General features: G+C 55.7%; 6 protein-coding genes and 1 non-coding gene across 7 annotated transcripts; 2 read left to right on the top strand and 5 right to left on the bottom strand.

Moving 5' to 3' along the window:
* Window positions 1-54: 54 nt before the first annotated feature.
* BO72DRAFT_408649 (histidine phosphatase family protein) lies at window positions 55-1,746 on the bottom strand. The gene is made up of 4 exons (XM_040942387.1): window positions 876-1,746; window positions 712-829; window positions 550-654; window positions 55-497 (listed from the first exon to the last, which is right to left on the bottom strand). The coding sequence occupies exons 1-4, from the start codon at window positions 1,663-1,665 to the stop codon at window positions 62-64; spliced, it is 1,449 nt and encodes a 482-aa protein (XP_040799208.1). The 5' UTR covers window positions 1,666-1,746; the 3' UTR covers window positions 55-61.
* Window positions 1,747-3,048: 1,302 nt separating this feature from the next.
* On the bottom strand, window positions 3,049-4,146 carry BO72DRAFT_460624 (ThrRS/AlaRS common domain-containing protein; the record flags this gene model as incomplete). The annotated part of the gene is made up of 3 exons (XM_040946479.1): window positions 3,049-3,060; window positions 3,312-4,091; window positions 4,144-4,146. The coding sequence occupies 3 exons, from the start codon at window positions 4,144-4,146 to the stop codon at window positions 3,049-3,051; spliced, it is 795 nt and encodes a 264-aa protein (XP_040799207.1).
* A 565-nt stretch (window positions 4,147-4,711) lies between these two features.
* Window positions 4,712-5,998, bottom strand: BO72DRAFT_514415 (uncharacterized protein; the record flags this gene model as incomplete). Its single annotated transcript, XM_040949514.1, has 1 exon — window positions 4,712-5,998. One exon carries the CDS (start codon window positions 5,996-5,998, stop codon window positions 4,712-4,714), a length of 1,287 nt encoding a protein of 428 aa, XP_040799206.1.
* Window positions 5,999-9,234: 3,236 nt separating this feature from the next.
* Window positions 9,235-11,579, top strand: BO72DRAFT_470246 (geranylgeranyl pyrophosphate synthase; the record flags this gene model as incomplete). The annotated part of the gene is made up of 3 exons (XM_040947017.1): window positions 9,235-9,646; window positions 9,707-9,953; window positions 10,010-11,579. The coding sequence occupies 3 exons, from the start codon at window positions 9,235-9,237 to the stop codon at window positions 11,577-11,579; spliced, it is 2,229 nt and encodes a 742-aa protein (XP_040799205.1).
* A 1,108-nt stretch (window positions 11,580-12,687) lies between these two features.
* BO72DRAFT_t192 lies at window positions 12,688-12,777 on the bottom strand. Its single transcript has one exon. It is a non-coding gene; the product is annotated as a tRNA-Asp (tRNA).
* A 506-nt stretch (window positions 12,778-13,283) lies between these two features.
* BO72DRAFT_382893 (ganglioside induced differentiation associated protein) lies at window positions 13,284-15,014 on the top strand (the record flags this gene model as incomplete). Its single annotated transcript, XM_040941491.1, has 1 exon — window positions 13,284-15,014. One exon carries the CDS (start codon window positions 13,284-13,286, stop codon window positions 15,012-15,014), a length of 1,731 nt encoding a protein of 576 aa, XP_040799204.1.
* Window positions 15,015-15,048: 34 nt separating this feature from the next.
* On the bottom strand, window positions 15,049-17,219 carry BO72DRAFT_498332 (transcription factor domain-containing protein; the record flags this gene model as incomplete). The annotated part of the gene is made up of 7 exons (XM_040948763.1): window positions 15,049-15,262; window positions 15,315-15,532; window positions 15,580-16,059; window positions 16,108-16,391; window positions 16,453-16,877; window positions 16,948-17,045; window positions 17,202-17,219. The coding sequence occupies 7 exons, from the start codon at window positions 17,217-17,219 to the stop codon at window positions 15,049-15,051; spliced, it is 1,737 nt and encodes a 578-aa protein (XP_040799203.1).
* Between the last annotated feature and the right edge of the window lie 176 nt (window positions 17,220-17,395).

Raw genomic sequence — 17,395 nt, 5'->3', positions numbered from 1 at the left:
GGTTTATTCATTAGCTCCTAGTATCACCACAGCTAGTGACTACCTATTCCATATCCATAGTCTACTCCAAACTCTCCCCCTCCTGACACCCGATCGGCGTCGTCCGGTAGTTCAACCCCGTGGTCGTGTTGTAGTTCCACCAGAAATCCAGGTACTGCGGGTACGAGCTGGGCACCTGGCACGTCGACGCGTAGTCCGGCAGACTTTCGCTCAGGATCGAGGTGAAGTTGGCCAGCGAGCACGTGTACCCCGGCCCGGACTGGCAGTCGTTGAACGGGAGGACGGCCTCGTTCAGCACCAGGCGCACGTAGGTGTCCTCCTCCGTCGCGGCGGTCGCGTTGCAGCTGAGCCGCTCGATGGTCAGGTGGCCGCCCATCGGTATGATGTTGCCGATGCTGTACGGGTTGCCGAAGGGGATGTGGTCGAGGGGGAGGTCGGCGTCGGGGATGAGCACGCCTAGTGCGGCGAGGATGGGGGTGATGTTGGTGTCGTGGGCGCTATTGTCGGGTCAGTGCATTTGACTTGGAGCAGGGCGCAGGAGAGGCTTACAAGTTGAAGAAGAGGGAGCCGGCTTCCTCCGGGCCTTGGTTCAGCAGCGTCAGACTGGCGTTGACGTAGACGGCTCCTACGGCAGCCATGTTCTTGTCGCCGGGTCTGCATTGATGTTAGGGTTGAGGCTAGTTCATGAACGGCAACGGCAGGGGGGCCTACCCAGCGCAGTAATAGTAGTCTAGGTCTGCGAGGTACCCGAAACTGACCCATTCGTCTTGGGTAAAGGCATTGATCCAGTCGGAGTAGGGACGGGCGTTGAGCTCGAAGGATGCCATGGCTGCGGTGGTCAGCTGATGCTCCACGAAGGTGGTAGCAGGACATACTCATCAAATGGTAGACATCCGTCTCGTTGAGGCTCAGGCCCGGGTTCTGCGCATTCAGTCGCGCAGCTGCCACCTTGAACTGCGGCATCGCGTAGACGAGGTTATTGCAGACCGAGTCGTCGTTGTCGACGTCGCAGCTGGGGGTGAGGCTATCGGCGCCCAGGGTCTCGGACTCGGAGATGATGTTGAGGGCGGCGTTGGTGGAGTAGTTGTAGCCGAAGAATCCCTCGCCGAACTTGCGGGCGGTGTTGATGACGCGGCTGTAGCCACTGCTCCAGAAGGGCTGCACCGACTCGCCATCCCAGAGGTGGCCGTAGCGGGCCCGGTACTCGTTGCCGTGGGTGTATGCGTCTAGCAGGCCCGCGTACGGCCCGCTGCTCGTCTCGGCGTTGTAGTAGCATTCGTTGGGCACGTAGTAGGCCCAGTCCTGCAGGAAGGCGAGATCTCCCTTCCACTCCGAGATGTTGGCCGAGTACACCTTGTCCAGGGTGGCCTCGATGCCCGCGCCGGCGCTGGGAGAAGGGTATCGCTCGCCGTGTCGCTTGACCATGATGACTTGGTCGACGGCGCAGCCAGTGGGCGGGTCCCGGGCGATGCCGTGGGATTCTCGCTCCGAGTAGGGGCCGTTGCCGCCGTAGTGCTTCAGGATGCTGTAGCCATCGCGGAACTCTTGAGAGAACTGCTTCTCTTGGGTGGACTGGGGGATGGCGGCGGGGTAGGAGAAGGCGGACGCTCCGGTAGCCAGACCTAGGGCACAGGCGGTCCGGAGGAGAGACGAGGAGGAGGGCATGAGGAGGATTGTGAGAAAGGACAGAGAAGTGAGTAAATGGAGAGACAAGTGCTGGTCTTCTTTATCCGGCGATGATCTGAAGCCTACTGCTGTGTTTTGCAGCTTGAGTTGCGAGATGTAGTCCCTTATATAGCCTCCAGCCGGCGATTGCTCTCCTCATTGCGGGGAGCTGCAATGGCCGTCTGAGCCGGTCGATCTCATCTCCGACGATGGAGAAAGAGCGCATATCGACCACTGACAGAGACAGAAGACTGCCCACGTGCTCACTTTCCCAAAGTGAAGCGAAATTCCCCTCCGCTGTCGGACCGGTGATAAGCACCAAGTACCTCGAGGTATTTTGCTAGGTCTCGATACGCAAAAGATACGAAGAGTGACATGGTGTCAGCCCCGGCGGCGGCCGACGGAAGATCCCAATCACACGCGGGGAAGCCAAGGCGTGTTATCGCATTGCTGGACCATTGGTCAACTGAGGAGGGGAGTGGGTCTTGCACGGTGTATCTCCGATGCTGTCACTAGACTTGTTTGGGTGTTAGTTAATGAAGCCTTTCCCGTCTGATTTCCTCCTCATCTTTCGTTGTCGTTGTCGTTGCTGCTGCTGCTGCTGCTGCTGCTGCTTTCTGGGTGTAGCGATGTAAAAGAGCTGACACAAGGCACGGTACACACCTGAGATAATAATTCATCGAGTTCCTGGTGAAGGTCTCATTTGTTTATTCTCTTGCTAGGGTTGAAGTCACACCGGTGTGGTGTCACCTCGTATACTTTCGCAATCTCTGGAAACAAACATCTTGGAAGTTTCTTAGCCAAAGCTTGTTGCCAGCCATATATTCTTGCAGCGTTCTAGCCAAGACACCTTGATCCTTCTGACGCCTTGGCTATTCGCTGGGCGGATGCTTGTGCTTGGAGACGACAGTCCCTGCATCATGCCTGCAGTTCTAAGAGACCATTTCTTTAGCATCAGGTCGAGTCGTGGTAGCTATGCCTCAGACGGGTCATAGTCTGCCCACGTGCACTCGGTCTGGCCCAACATTGGGGATGCAGTCGCAACGCCACGCCGCAGCCTTATGCATTACATCATGTTGGTGCATCTGCTGCAGGAACCGAGCCAGGTACGATACTATGCGCGATTATCTACTACTGTGTCGTTTAATTGCGATAGACATACTTTGAGTAAGTATTACACTTGTGTGGACACATTCATAAATTCAACACCAACTGTACAGTTTATACTAATATTGATATACATAAATGAAGATTTTCTTATGATGCGTACTAGAAGTATGAAAATCTTTATTCTGTATTGCATTCATGTCTTCCATCCGAAAAACGTGATTCAATGTTTTTGTTTATAACTCCTGGCATCATGTCGGATTTCTCTTAATGATACTAGTTCGAGATCTATGTTGAAATATACGCAAGTATTGAACTTTAGTTTTGAGGGGTTATGACTGGTAGTTCTGGAGATGCCAGCAGTGTCAGCAAGACAAGTCTATGTGCTGTATATGATCATATACGATCATGGAATTCTGTGATACACCTCTAAACATATAAACTCTTACGTCCACATCTATAACCACATCCATAACGACCACTCAAACCTCCACCGGCACCTCATACGACAACTTCGTCACCCCCTTCTGCCGACTCACCTTCCGGATCGTAATATACCCCGTCAACCCGGTATGCGCCACATGCGTGCCCCCACAGGGGTTGGCATCCAAGTCCGCGATCTCCGCGATCCGCACCTTCCCCCCTTGCCCCACCTGCAACCCCTCGACCATATTCAGCTCTTTCGCGGCAATCTCCCGCTCCTCCCACCAGGAGATGTGCACCGGCAGCGCCCGCTGTACCAGCTCGTTGACCTTCCCCTCGATCAGCGGCCGGTGCTCGTTGTACAGCAGGCCCTCGAACTCCATGCACGCCTCGCGCGGCGCGTGGTTGGCCTTCACCTTCTTGCGCTCCCCGAGCTCCGGGGCGAGCAGGCGCATCGCGAGCCCGATGATGTGGCCCGCCGTGTGCAGCCGCGAGTGGTAGTTGCGGGTGACGGCGTTGATGGTCTGCGTGGCGAGGGCGTTGGAGGCGAGGGAGAGCGGGAATGCCGGGGTGGTGAAGTGTCCGAAGTGCAGGATCTCGCCGTCTGAGGTCTTGCGCACGAGGAGGACTTCGAAGGTTATTGCGTTGGTAGCGCTATCATTGTCGGTGGCGTTGGGGGTGCTCGGGAGCTGGATCACGCCCGTGTCGCTGGGTTGACCGCCGCCTTGTGGGTAGAAGACGGTTTGGCGGGTGGTGAGGGCATAGTGGTTCTCCGTCGGGATGTTCTTGGCCAGGGTCTTTTCGGGGTCGCTGAGGGCGGAGATGGGGCGGTAGGAGGTGAGGGTTGTCGTCGTCGTGGTGAGGGTGGCGTCGTCTAGATAGAGGGCTTCGGTGGTCTGTGAATGGGTTGTTAGTTGGAGTTGAGTTGGAGGATGAGTGCGTAGTTACCATGATGACGAGTTTTGGGGGTGAATGTAGTGGGGTGCTGAAGAAGAGTGAGGCTTGAGCTGGTATGTATACTTTGGGATCTTATCTTTCCCACCCCCATGTGAATCATCGGCGGGAGTCATTCCCGGCCGTTCGCTCGCTCCGGCACACTGGATTAGGCAGGTGGAGCCCGTCTTGCGTTCCGATCACGGTGCCAAGCAGTGGCGGTGCGTCCAGCTCCAATTGTTGGGGTTGGAGTTGGAGTTGGGGAAGGTCATCTTCTTAGGGCTATCTGGTGGTGGTATGTGAGCATACATTAGTGTCCGGTTACTGTTAGGGGATAAGTCTAGAATTGTGCGGTAAGGCAGGCAGAATGTGTTCAAGGTCAAAATTAGTGGTGTGGGATACTAGCGTATGTTCTGAGTTGTCAAATTAGATGATGAAGTCAAAAAAGATTTTAGTAGGTGTGGCCGTTGTTGGGTTTATTTTATTTTATTTTTATTTTTTTTTCTATGATAATAGCCCACCAGCTACCGATTACAAGTCTGATGGCCAGTTAGCGGGGAGAAATCAGTCAGGGCTACAGTGCTCACAAGGTAGAATCGGCGCGGCAACGCAGCCTCTCATCGAAGGAAGCCAGCCGGCGCAGGCACTGATGAACATCAACCTCCTCTGAAGAACCACTGAAAGTGATGCTGACGGCCTTTTGGCGGTGGTGGCGGTCGAGCACCCACTCCACCTCCAGGAATTTGAATCTTTCCAGACACAGACATAGGTCCGCGAGCATCTTCAGCACCTGCGGCCATTCTCCCTCGAACTGGATCTTGTCGAGCGTGATGGACTCGAGCTTCGGGAGCTTTGGGATCAGGATGCACATGTCGTAGGCCGTCAGCACGAGGTTGGTCAGCGTCAGGTGGCGTAGGTTGCAGCCGCCCACGGGGATGGCGTTGAACGTCGGCCCCGCGGGGGGGAATAAGCAGTGCATCCCCCTGCCCTCGAGGACGAGCGTGCGGAGCGGGCTCTTGAAGATGCGCTTGTAGAACTTGAGCCACGGGTGCGGCTGCGCGCGTGGCGGACACTCCATCCTGTCGTCCACGCAGTACGGCCACTGCACCCGCAGCTCCTCGAGGTCCTCCAGCACGCAGTCCTGCAGGCGCGGCACGAAGAACTCCATCGGCGTTTCGATGTTCCAGTCGTCCGCCTCCGAGACGAGGGACAGGTGCGTGATCCGCCGCCGCAGGCTATTGAGCATCCGGATCAGGCACTTGGGCACGTCCCCGGGGTTGATGACGTCCGTGAAGGCGGCGCCCGCGGGGCCCAGCGCCAGCTCGAACTCCGAGATCAGTGGGAAGTGGTCCCGGAGCAGATCGTGCAGGCACCGCACCTCGGGGATGTCCATGGGCACCTGGATGGTGTGGTCCGGTCTGCGCTGGAAGGGGGTGTTGGGCCCTGTGCGCGTGCCCTCCAGCCGCAGCCGCCGCGCGAAGTGCGTGTGCCTGCCGTACCGCGCCGCCAGCGCCTGCAGCCCTGCGACGCTGGTTGTTGTCATGTCCGTCCGCAGCGTGTGCAGCGCGGTCGCCATGTCGTTGACCGGCGGGGTCGGGTTGATGTTGGCCGGGTCGAGCAGGATGCGGCGCCCCGCTGGGGTTAGGTTTTGCGCGATCGGGTCCAGCGGTGTGTCCGCTTCCAACGACTCGAACATGCTGCTTAACCAGTCCATCTCGTCCGCCGTCGGGTCGGGCTTGTCTTCCGAGAAATCTTTTTCCGAACGCGGCGGCGTGTCCACGGCCATCGAGTCGAGCATCGCGAGGAGCAAGGTCCTCTGCTCCTCGGTCAGGCCGGGCATGACTTCCCAGGCATTCTTCAAGCCGGGCATTTTGCTGGTTGGTACTGTGGGGTTTTCACGTGGAATAGGAGTCAATGTTGGGACTGATCTGTGGGAATCGGGGGTTGTGGTGATGGGAGGGATGGGAGGGATAGTGTGAGCAAGCAAGAGACTGCATGGTGTTTTATATCAGGGATGCTGTGGTATGGAAGCGGCTCCATGGGAGATGTAGCTGCAATCTCCTTCAAAGTGTGCGGTGAAAGGGATTTGATGCTGGACCCCGTTTCCATAAAGAACCTCGTGGTGGTGAATCCCCTCAAGGCAAAGGACAAAGGCATTATCAGGGAGTGCTAGTAATCTTTCGATGGCTGGGTCGAACAAAGACGCTGTTATGGAAGTTTTCACTATGAATGCGTCCATGTCGATGGCGTGCTTTCTTTGTGAGCCAAGCTTGCGGTTCTTGGAGGCATGAAAGGAGAGTTCATGGTTTCCACACTCTCCAGTATCGACAGTCGTGAAAGCATAGTCATAGCTGTAAGCAGGATCGGCTGGTCATTCTTGTTCTGGCCTCAATGTTAAGTTATGTTTCTTGGATGCATGGGAGAAGAAGAGCTCACAGACCTTATACTCCCTAGTGTTGAAAGTCGTCAAATCATAGCCATAGTTATGAAGCAGTATCGTCGAATCATTCGTGTTCTAGTCTTGATTCATGTTTCTTGGACGCACGGGAGCAAGAGCCCCCATCGCCCTAATTGTCTCCAGTCCTGACACCTATGAAAGCGCCGCCATAGTGTAAAGCGGTGTTGTCTAGTCATTGTTGGTTGATTGAGGTGAGAGTGACTCAGAGAACAGAGACGAACTCGAGAGAAGCATCTGGCATTGAATCCGACATCAACCGAATTGGCCAAGCGACCAGTCCGTCCACCTCCAAGGTCCGCTTTCTGTGACATCAAGGTCACTTTCTCTGACACCAAGGCCAGTGTGGATTTCTCCGAGAAGAAGATAGTGGATGCAGCATACGAAGCATTCCTTGACCGCTTCTCTGATTGTTGCCTGGGGCCACGCTTTGTCAGCCCCATCACAGCCAGCCCTAACTGACTGACTGACTGACTGACTGACTGACTGACTCTCCACCACAATCAACCATCTATCAACATCCATCAAGTCAAGTATTTCTCCTCCAGCCAAGCCTCATCAGGGCGAACGCTAAGAAGTCAAGGTTTTAGATTTTCTTCCTTCCCTGCCAGGTGGGTTGCAAGCGTACTCTTCGCATCCCGATGCCTGCACCTGACTCCCCCCTCGGCCAATCGCCATGAGCGCTGAGCACACAAGCTCGAACTCTACTAGGTACTCTTCCTGCAGTCTTCGCACAAGAAAGCAACCCTGCTATCGATCGCGTAACCTCGATCGACGCCTCGAGACGACGTGTTCACGCTTTGAGTTTTTCTGGCAAATTTACTTATGAAGGGGTGGTTTGTAGACAAACACATTCTCTTGCCCAAAAGTATAGGGAAAGTCTGTGTTGCCAGCGATAAGCGGGCGGTCGAAAGAGGGATAGTGGCATCAGAAAGATTCGAAACGGCCGGAGGGGTCAACCGAGCTGTGGTCAATGATGCAGCCCGGCGATCGTGCGGCGATCAGCTTATCGCAGAACGGGGCCGTTCTATTTCCGGTCGACGCGCCGTCGTTCTCCGGTGGTCACTGATCACACCAGATGATACACTGTCCCTAGGTAATCAGGTTACTTGTAGTCTCCTTCCGCAGTAGTGAGTATAGCGCAGTAGGCTCAACGTAAGCTCCATCCCGCAGAATATGCAAACTGGTGGAGGAGGGGCTACCATCCTCGTCATGGTTCACATCTACCAGCCTCACTCTTTGATTTTTTTCTTCCTCCGGAGAGGAGGGGTATCGATGATCTGCCGGAATGCCCCACCATGAAAATTTTCTCTCCTCCAGGCGCATGGGCGTGAACGAGGGCTGAGAGCCTGAGATGCAAGCACCACCACTACTGCCCGTCGCCTTGGACACGATACGGAGTACCAAGTGAGTTAAAGCAAGGGTTGGTGGCAGGACGGGATTGTTGACAGACTGCCTATTCGGGCGGGTGGGGCCACGTGACCAGCCAATGTTTTTCTTTTTTTCCTCTGGCTCTTCCTTCGCTCCACTTCAACCTCACTTGGTTCGCTTGTGCTTCCACTGCCTCCACTGCCTCCCACTTCAGTGCCCACTCCCTCGCATCATTTCTTCTTGTCATGCTTAACAATGTTTTTTTTTCTGGATGAGGGAAACTCACTTGGATGATGATCTCCAGTACAGACCACTTCCACACCCGCAGGACCCTTTCCCCTCCTCGGCTTCTGCTGCAGTGGCTGTCATGTTGATCGCAGGTATCCACGTCACCAACCAAAACCATATCGGCTTCATGCTTTACACTACACTACACTACATACACTACACAAAATACACAACTCTCCGACGCGTCCACTCTACCTAGTACATGTGCACTACACTGCACCACCACCACCACCCCACTTCCTCCCCTCCGAATTCAGATCGGTAATCACCGACCAACCCCGACCCAGGGAATCCCCCCGACACCATTGCCAGAGACAGATGAAAGCGATCTCCATCGATATCGTCATCGCTGGGCTGGGCGTTGAGGTGGCCCAATGAAGTGGGCAGGTTAGCAACCTCGGCCGGGGCGCAAGAGAAATTGATAGTAACCAAACTGATAGAAAGTGCAGAGCAGACTTAGCGGTGAAGAGCAGCCGGCGGGAAACTAAGAAACAACTAAGCCCAAAGAACACCAATCCAACGCCCGTAGCCGCACCTCCACCACCAATCAGTGCATTCCCTCCCCATTAGCTTCTCGCCTCCTCTCAAGCTCCAATGCACCAAATGCACCAAATGCTCTCTTTCGCCTCTTGTCGGACCAGCTTGAGGTCCATGCTGGCCTTATCGCTATGAGCATTCCATTGAACAACAGAAAAAATTTTTTTTTCTGCCATGGGCTGACTTTGCCCAGTGCCTCTCTCTGTTAGCTCTTTTTTGCTTCCTTGGAAAGAGGGGACTTGGTCCAAGCACTGAGGAGCTCCGAGCCTATATATTACTGCCTGTGCTCCATCGGAGCTTCTTTCTTTTTTCCCTCATCATCTTGCCTTTCCTTCGTGGATTCGCTATTTACTGCAACCAAAGACCTGGTCGGTATACAGGTCGTTTTTCACTCTCATCCTTTCTAATCCTTTGTTGCTGGTTCGGCTTGTGCCCTCGCATCCCACATCACACCAATGTTCAAGTCATACTCGCACATCCTATCCCACAAGCGGAGAAGAAGCAAGAGCAGCGCCGTGCAGATCCTCTCCGCTGCACAGTCCGAGCCGAGCTCCCCGACCCAGACCGTCCACGATCCCATCGAGATCTGGGCCCACTCCCAGCCCCTCTCCGTCAGTGAGGAGCAGCTGCAGGGCTGCTTCACCACCCTCGTTCCCCGCATCCACAAGTACGACCATGTCGCCCAACGCGGCAGCGATCGCTTCGTCCAGGACCTGACGGCCACCCTCGCCGCCGAAGAGGGCAAGGAGCCCACCAGCTATCTGTCCTGCCCCGTCGGCAACTACGCCAGCTTCCTCTACCCCGAATGCTTGCCCGAGCGTCTCGAGCTCGTCGCCTACCTGACCGAGCTCGGCAGCCTGCATGATGGTACGTCCCCCGTCCTGCACGCGCATGCATGACCGACCGTAGCTAACCTGCACCTCGCAGCCCAGGGCAAATCCAACGGACGTACGACCGACAAGCCCGACGAGCACGTGGAGTCGCCCCGCGCCGAAGCCCGGAAGAAGCTGCTGGAGAAGGCGGTGGCTGAGATCACGGAGAAGGAGATTGATGGCAACGATATCATTGACAGCTACCGGAGCAACTGGCTGGTCACGCCTGAGGTCCCCACCGCCGACAACTGCGCCAACCTCGACGACTATGTGGCTCGCAGACGCCTCAACGCCGGTATCGAGTAAGTGGCCGCTGACTTCTCCGTTGACATGAAATAAATCCTAATCAGTGTGATAGTGTGTACTGGACCCTGATGGGCTTCGCCCATGGCACCCGCCTGGGCAAGGAAGACCAGGCCATCGTAAGAGATGCGCTCGACGCCGCCGAGCGCACCATGTTCTTCACCAACGACTACTACAGCTGGCCCAAGGAGAAGCGCGAGACCAAGAGGCGTCCCGTGGCCAACGTCATCCTGTTCCTCATGCAACACCAGAACATGTCGGAGGAGGATGCGGTCGCCAAGACCAAGGAGCTCATCATCCAGAACGAGCAGGAGTTCGTCAAGCGTCGCGAGGCGCTCTACCAAGCCAACCCGGATCTCGCCCCCAAGCTCCGCAAGTGGATGGAGGTCCTGGGCTCGTCCCTGGCCGGCATCCACTACTGGTCCAAGAACACACCTCGCTACGCTGTTCCTGACACGATCGAGGAGAGCGAAGAGGAGGAGAGTGAGCACGCTTCCGTCGCCGAGGAGGACTCCTCCGAGGGAGACGCCACTGCTGAAGATGATGAGGACGAGGAGGAGGATGAAGATGACGAAGAGGAGGAGGAGGAAGAGGAGGCCGAGGCCGAAGAGCGGGAGCAGGAGGCAGAGCATGTGGAGGAGGCGGCTCAGCCCGAAGAGGAGGAGGACCCCCAGGACGTGGCGGTCTGGACTCCTCTGGTGGAGGAGCCGGCTGCGCCTGTCGTGCAGCTCAATACGCTGCCCCTCCTCGCTCCCGCCGGCTACATGCGATCCATCGCCATCACCGACCTGCAGAGCGAGCTGCTGGGCGCCCTCAACGTCTGGCTGCAGGTCCCCAACCGCCCGCTGACCTACATCAAGCAGATCATCAACGAGCTGCAGGACTCGACCCACATGCTGGCCGACATCCAGGACCACGCGACCCACCGCAGCCAGCGCACCCCGGCCCACCAGGTGTTCGGGCGGGCGCAGTGCATGAACAGCGCCGCCTACACCTTCGTGCGGGTGGCCAAGATCGTCAACAGCCTCAAGTGCCCCGGCATGCTGGACGGGCTGCTGGAGGAGCTCGAGGCCCGCTTCATCGGCCAGTCATGGGAGCTGGACTGGCGCACCACCTACCAGGCCCCCTCCGAGCAGGAGTACCTGACCATGGTGGACCAGCGGTCCGGCTCCACCTTCCGCCTGCTCGTGCGCCTCATGCAGGCCGCCAGCATGGAGGGCTCGTCCCTGGACTTCGAGCCCCTGGCCAAGCTGCTGGGCCGCTGGTACCAGATCCGCCACGAGTACCTGGGGCTGCTCGGCCGCGCCGAGGACCTGGACCACGGCAAGATCGTCTACCCGATCGTGCGCTGCTGCAACATGGACCCGGCCGCCCGGACGGTCATCCTGGGCATCTACCGCCAGAAGGCCGCCGAGGCCCCGCTGTCGCCCGAGAGCAAGGCGCAGATCCTGGACCTGCTGCACCGTACCGGCGCCCTGCAGGCTACCTATGACTTGATCCGCCAGCTCGGCCGCGAGGTGAACAAGACCGTGACCGAGCTCGAGGCCGCCGCGGAGGAGCTCAACCCCGCCCTCCGGGGCCTGGTCAAGTCTCTGAGCGAGCTGCCCATTCCGACTTCCTTGTGAGAATCGGACCGGAAAAGAAAACTGGAACTGATACCCAATGATTTTATGATGCCCTAATGACCCTTTGTTACTGGCTTTTTTTTGTTGCCGATTTCCTTTGTTCGACTCGCTCTTGACACAGACATGACCTATGACTTATGATGTTTGTTTGGTTGTATTATAGAATGCGATACGAGTGATGATTGTGATTGTGGAAATGTATATACCTCAAAACTTGGTTTTTCTGAATACGTCTAATTCGAGGTTGAGTTCGTAGTGGTGGAGGCTCGTTCGTATGGTGGACTGATGTAGTATACGCGCGCTACTGGAGACTGCATCAGCTCTTTGTCAAGCGGTGGTGCAGCTATGAGAATCATTGTATCGGCAACAGCTGCTGTCATCCTGTTTGCCCCCGCGCCAGTCTGACATGAGAGATGCAGCATGAACCACACTTGTCTTCGAGATGAATTACAGCAAGCACTTCTCCGACCCATCTCAGGTGTCGGACATTCTCGGCCAGCAGCATAATCAACCTGGCTCCGCAGCGAGGGGGCTACCTCTAAGTCGGAACACAGAGAAGACGACTAGGTATCCATTGTGGTCAAACACCCTTCGGATAAAAGCGGGGAAGAGAAAGTAGGGCAGGATACGCGTGGTCCGCGGCAAGGGTGCAGAGTATCTACACTTCCGGATGCGATCCATGGTAGTAGCAATGCAAGTCAGGCAGGGGAAAAGAGTAAATAAGAACATAGAGTAGATAAGAGCATCGTAACAAGATCGATGTTCCCAAGCTAATCTCATCAATGGTTATCTCTTCTCAGTTCAGAATGCTGGAGTTGTCGATATGGTAAATGTGACGTTCAGAAGCCGCAAGAAATACAGATGTGCCGTGTCTCGGAAGAGCTTGACAACACAGCACGGTATTTGTAAGGTAGTACCACAGTGAGCTAATCTAGATTGAAATCCATGACACTTTTTTTTTTTTTTTTTTTTTTAATAAGCTGGTTTATTGAGATGACTGTCTAGGAATGTGATGCAAAACAAGCCAAAAGAAAAACAACGAGCGAGGTACGGAGTACGTACATCAACCTCCTGCCCTGAAGCGGGAAGAAGGCCGGCAAAAAGCAATCTCCCCGACTGGGAGTCGAACCCAGGTCTCCCGCGCTTGTTCCTGTTGAGGATTGACAAGCGGAAATCATGACCGTTAGACCATCGAGGAATTGATATTACGCGGACAGATCTTTGACAATATCGCAGGAAAAAAGAGGTACACGAAGTGCTTGTATGCTGACGCAGCAACCGCGGAATTGGGCCGCTTGCAAACGGTGCAAATCGCACCATTTTGGCATTCGGATTTGACACAGAATCTGGAGTCGTGATTGGCCCCTCCGTGGGAGGAATGCAAACTGTGTAAACAGTGTAAACTCACATCCTGGCTTCTAATTGGGGGAATTTGCGGACTGTATCTCGGGTCGGATGGAGGTATCTAAAGGCTGGGGGTTTATATAGTCTCTCTTGCTCTCCTACTTGGTCTTTTATTTGTACGATATATTCGTATCTGTGTGTGTCTTTGTGTGTCTGTTATTGATAAGGAATATGGCCGACTTCCTCCCCCGAGTGCTCCGCGCCCTTCTCCGCGAGTCGCGGTATTTCCAGGCTCCGTCGCATACTTGCACCCATGGCCACAACCACAGCCATGCTGCAATGGAAGACCATATTCATACGATGGAGACCTGGGCGCAGATCCGGTTGATGAAGCAGCTCCTCTGTGTGCGACATCCGCGACAGGCTCTGGATCCCGAGCTCCTGCGTGAGATCGAGGGCATTCTACTGTGGGAGCGGGAGCATAGAGCTCTTGTTGATGCTTGCACCTTACCCCAAGTCACTGTATCTACACCTCATCCAACCACGACTACACGATCAATAATAGGTACAGACGCAAAATCTCTTCTACCAACCACAAAACTCTACCTCTGGCAAGGCGACATCACCACCCTTACCAACCTCACCGCCATCACCAACGCCGCCAACACCGCCCTGCTGGGCTGCTTTCAGCCCGCGCACCGCTGCATTGACAATGTGATCCACGCGCGTGCCGGCCCAGGCCTCCGGGAGGAGTGCTTCCGCCTCATGGACGAAAGCCACCGCACGCTCCCCGTCGGCGACGCAGTCGTCACAGCCGGCTACTGTCTGCCTGCGCCGCGGATCATCCACACCGTCGGGCCGCAGCTGGATCCCCACCAGCCCTGCCCTTCTAAGATCCAGAAGGCGCAGCTCGCGCGATGCTATCGTGCCGTGCTTGAGCAAGCAGATGCCCTGCCTTCACCCGAACACGAAAAGATCATTGCTCTTTGCGGAATCTCGACGGGCTTGTTCGGGTACCCTGTTGCCGAGGCGGCGCCGTTGGCCGTGGAGACTGTGGTTACTTGGCTGCGCGAGCACCCCGAGACGAGCATCACGGGGGTGATTTTTAATACCTTCACGGACAAGGAGACGGTCGCTTACGAGCGAGTTCTCTCGCTTTCGCCCACTGGTGCCCTACTAAAACCCCTGCAGTTGATAGGTTCATCGATGCAGCAAGCCCGCGTCTGGCTCCAAGAAGCAGACACGATCCTCTTCAGCTGTGGTGCGGGACTGTCGGCCGCCACGGGGCTGGATTATACCTCCACCACTCTCTTCGCCAAGCGTTTCCCGGCTTTCCAGGCGTTGGGGTTGGCCAAGTTGTACGATACGTTTGGGATGAAGACAGAGGATTGGGGGTCTGAGGAGGTGCGGTGGGGGTTCTATTACACGCATCTGCAGACGGTGCGCACGTGGCCGCGGTCGGCGATGTATACTGCTTTGTTGGAGTGGATGGGGCGGAAATTTGGGATGGATGCGAGAAGGGTGCATGTTCGGACGTCGAATGCAGATGGCCTGTTCCTCGCGCATGGGCTGGATGAGAATGTATTATCGACACCGCAAGGCGCCTATCGCTATCTGCAGTGTTTGGGCAATTGTTGTGAGGACGCGGTGGTGGAGTCGGCGCCGTTGCTGGAGAAGGTGGTCGCGTATGGAGGGCTGGGTGGGGTAACGCAGAGGGTGACAGATGAGAGGTTCATCCCTGTGTGTCGGTTTTGCGGCGGGAAGATGGGAATTTGTGTAAGGGCCGGAAAGTGGTTCAATGAGGCGCCTTTTGAAGAGGGGGAGAAGCGATGGCAGGATTTCAAGGAGAATTTCCTGCGGGACTCGGACAGGAAGGTAGTGATTCTGGAGCTAGGGGTCGGGATGTCAACCCCCGGCGTGCTGAGGTGGGAGAATGAGGAGTTGGTGGAAAGTGGTGAAGGAAGGGTTAAGTTGGTCAGAATAGGATTGGGCGATACAGCGGTCGTACCGGCGGAGCTGGAGGCAATGGGACTGGCGACTTGTGTAGATGGGGATCTGAAGGATGTGTTGGGGGTGACTCTGGATCAGTAGTTTGGTCGTATGTTGGTATCAATCGGTAGCAATGCTACTGCCCCACGATCTCCTGGCAGGCTCGTGTCATTTCCCTCACCACTAGGCTTATAGCTTTGAGCTCCGCGCGGTCCTTGGATGCCACTTCGACGTAGTCATCGAACCACGTTATCAAGTCGACATCTGCTGCGATGTCATCGCGCTCGTAGCATCCGAGAATGTCGTAGCAAAGAACGAAGAGCGGAATGGACTGGTGAAGCAGGATGAGACTGTGATGGTTAGTGGCCAATCTTGTCAATCCCAACAATAGAAGCAACCTACCTGATGCCCCAGTACGGGCGCGGCGTCGCCTCCATGAGCGACCGCGACATCAGTAAACTCTTCCGGGCGATATCCACCGTGTGATATGGCAGCCGATGACTATCTCGATGAGATGGCTTGGATTGGTAAAACACGATAAGCATCTTGTAGCTGCTGAAGAGAATATCCACGCAGAACCACGTGTCAATGCGGTTGGTGGTCGAGCTCAGTAGCTCCTCCTAATTCAGGTCAGGCATGTGTAACTATTCCCTTCCAAAGTACTTACCGGATTCCAATCTGACATGATCTTCTGCACTTCGGCGATCAGCCCATCCATGGTGTCATTGTAATCGGCCGTGTGGGGGTCGGGGTTGGTTGCCATTATATCCAAGTATCGCATCGTCACGATGGTCAGCCGCATGGATGCTAGGAAGTGAATCTGGATGAAACGAGTCGATTCATGATCCACGCCGGTGATGGTGGGATCGGGGAAGTTGACGGCCCAGGACCCCCCCGCGATGATCGGGGGCTTGCCAAAGGAGAGTCGGAAGTGGCTTTCGGTGCGGAGGATGTGCCAGAACTCGAATCGCATGCGATTGCGCTCGATCTCCTCATGTTGCGAGTCTCCTGCCAGTGAAGGTCTTCGGTCGGGATGATGGCGATCCTCGTCCACGGAGAAGTAGCCAAGAGCGCGCGCAACAGGACAGGCTGCCTTGAAGATCTTCCATGAGAGATCGCTCTCGCAGCTCTCCAGCGTCATGGACATCTGCTCTGGTCAGTAGTGTGTATCACAGTCGGAGGAAAGTATGCACACCATCATGAACGCCGCAAATAGATCGGCAGTTGTATTCTGCATCCGGCCGAGCCAGTCCTCCGCTAGCTTCAGACATGTGCTACACAGCGCCTGGACCGTCCGACCCCTCCCTTCTACTTCTTCGCTATCCAGCATGAACGACTGGAAGAGCACATTGTAGTAGATGATCTGGGAGGTCGCGTCGAGCTGGACGTGGGGACTGTCGATCAGATCGGGCATGGCGAGCACGAAATCTTTCTCTAGGGGGATCCGAAAGCCTTCGAACTGGTAGTTGTTGAAGTATTCTGCCTGCAGTTAGCTAGCGTCTTCATCAATCGGGTCTCGTGCATGAGGAGGTATACACACGATTGATCCATTTCTTCACGGTCTCCTTGGGGATCACAGGTGGACTGGCATCCAGCGGCGTTGGCTCGAGCTGCTCGATGCCCGCGATGGCAGCATCCATCGCCCTCATGCAGCGGGGGTTTTCGAAGAAGCGCGACCCGATCTTGTCGATGGCGCAGAAGACGTGGGACCGAAGACGAGACTGGATGCGATCGTCCTTGACGCGAGCCAGCAGGCCCTGCACTATGGCCTGCCCAGTGGGCGACTGAGCACTGGCAGGCGAGTCGGTCGCTGAGGCCTCGGAGGATGAAATCGTCTCAGATTCCACGGACATCGAACGGTGACTCTCGGCCTCCTCAGTGACATTCTGGCTCAGTCGACAGTGGTCTTCGAGGCGATCTAATCTCCGGAGGATTTCCTGCAGGATGTCTCTGTCGTGGAGTGCTCTGGAAGTTTACGGTCGCATTAGCTTTTTTTTTTCTCTGCGTTCTTTCATCATCTTTAAGGATGGACCACCTTCGCTTAATGGTGCGTTGTTTTCTAGGCAGATAGGCGCATTGAGCTCCTGCAGCGGCGCATTTGTCACATCGCGGGTCGGCGCGGTTGCAGCGAATCTAGTTAGCATGTTTGCATGTCGTCATCTGGGAATGAAGAGGGGGCAGGCAGCGAAACCTTTTTGGACTGGCAACGAGTACACTATACCATGGCTAAGTTAGGCAAATCACATTCTTTTGGATGGATAGATCCGCAGGACGCCTGATGGAACTTACCGATAGGGGTTGTGTCATGATGTGCCCAGTGGTGGGTTTGTTTAGTGGGGAAGAGAAGAAAGAAAGGAGCTGAAGGCAGCAAGCAATAATCCGGGAAGTTGCAAGAGTCCGAAATCCCCGAAGACTGAAAGAAGAAACCGAGAATCAAAAAACCGGAGCTGACCGCCTTCCGGGGAGTGCGAAAGTCCGAAAGT

The sequence above is a fragment of the Aspergillus fijiensis genome (genome assembly GCF_003184825.1).
Source record: "Aspergillus fijiensis CBS 313.89 unplaced genomic scaffold BO72scaffold_40, whole genome shotgun sequence".
NCBI classification, from domain to species: Eukaryota; Fungi; Ascomycota; class Eurotiomycetes; order Eurotiales; family Aspergillaceae; genus Aspergillus; species Aspergillus fijiensis.
The sequence above is the reverse complement of the archived record's forward strand: the minus strand, read 5'-3'. Positions and strand labels throughout refer to the sequence as shown.

Bases quoted from the DNA above. Each gene is read 5' to 3' on its own strand.
- BO72DRAFT_408649 (XM_040942387.1), bottom strand. From the start codon at position 1,665: ATGCCCTCCTCCTCGTCTCTCCTCCGGACCGCCTGTGCCCTAGGTCTG. The intron at 830-875 runs GTATGTCCTGCT...TGACCACCGCAG, and splicing joins GGATGTCTACCATTTGATGA to CCATGGCATCCTTCGAGCTC. The intron at 498-549 runs GTAAGCCTCTCC...ACCCGACAATAG, and splicing joins GGCTCCCTCTTCTTCAACTT to CGCCCACGACACCAACATCA.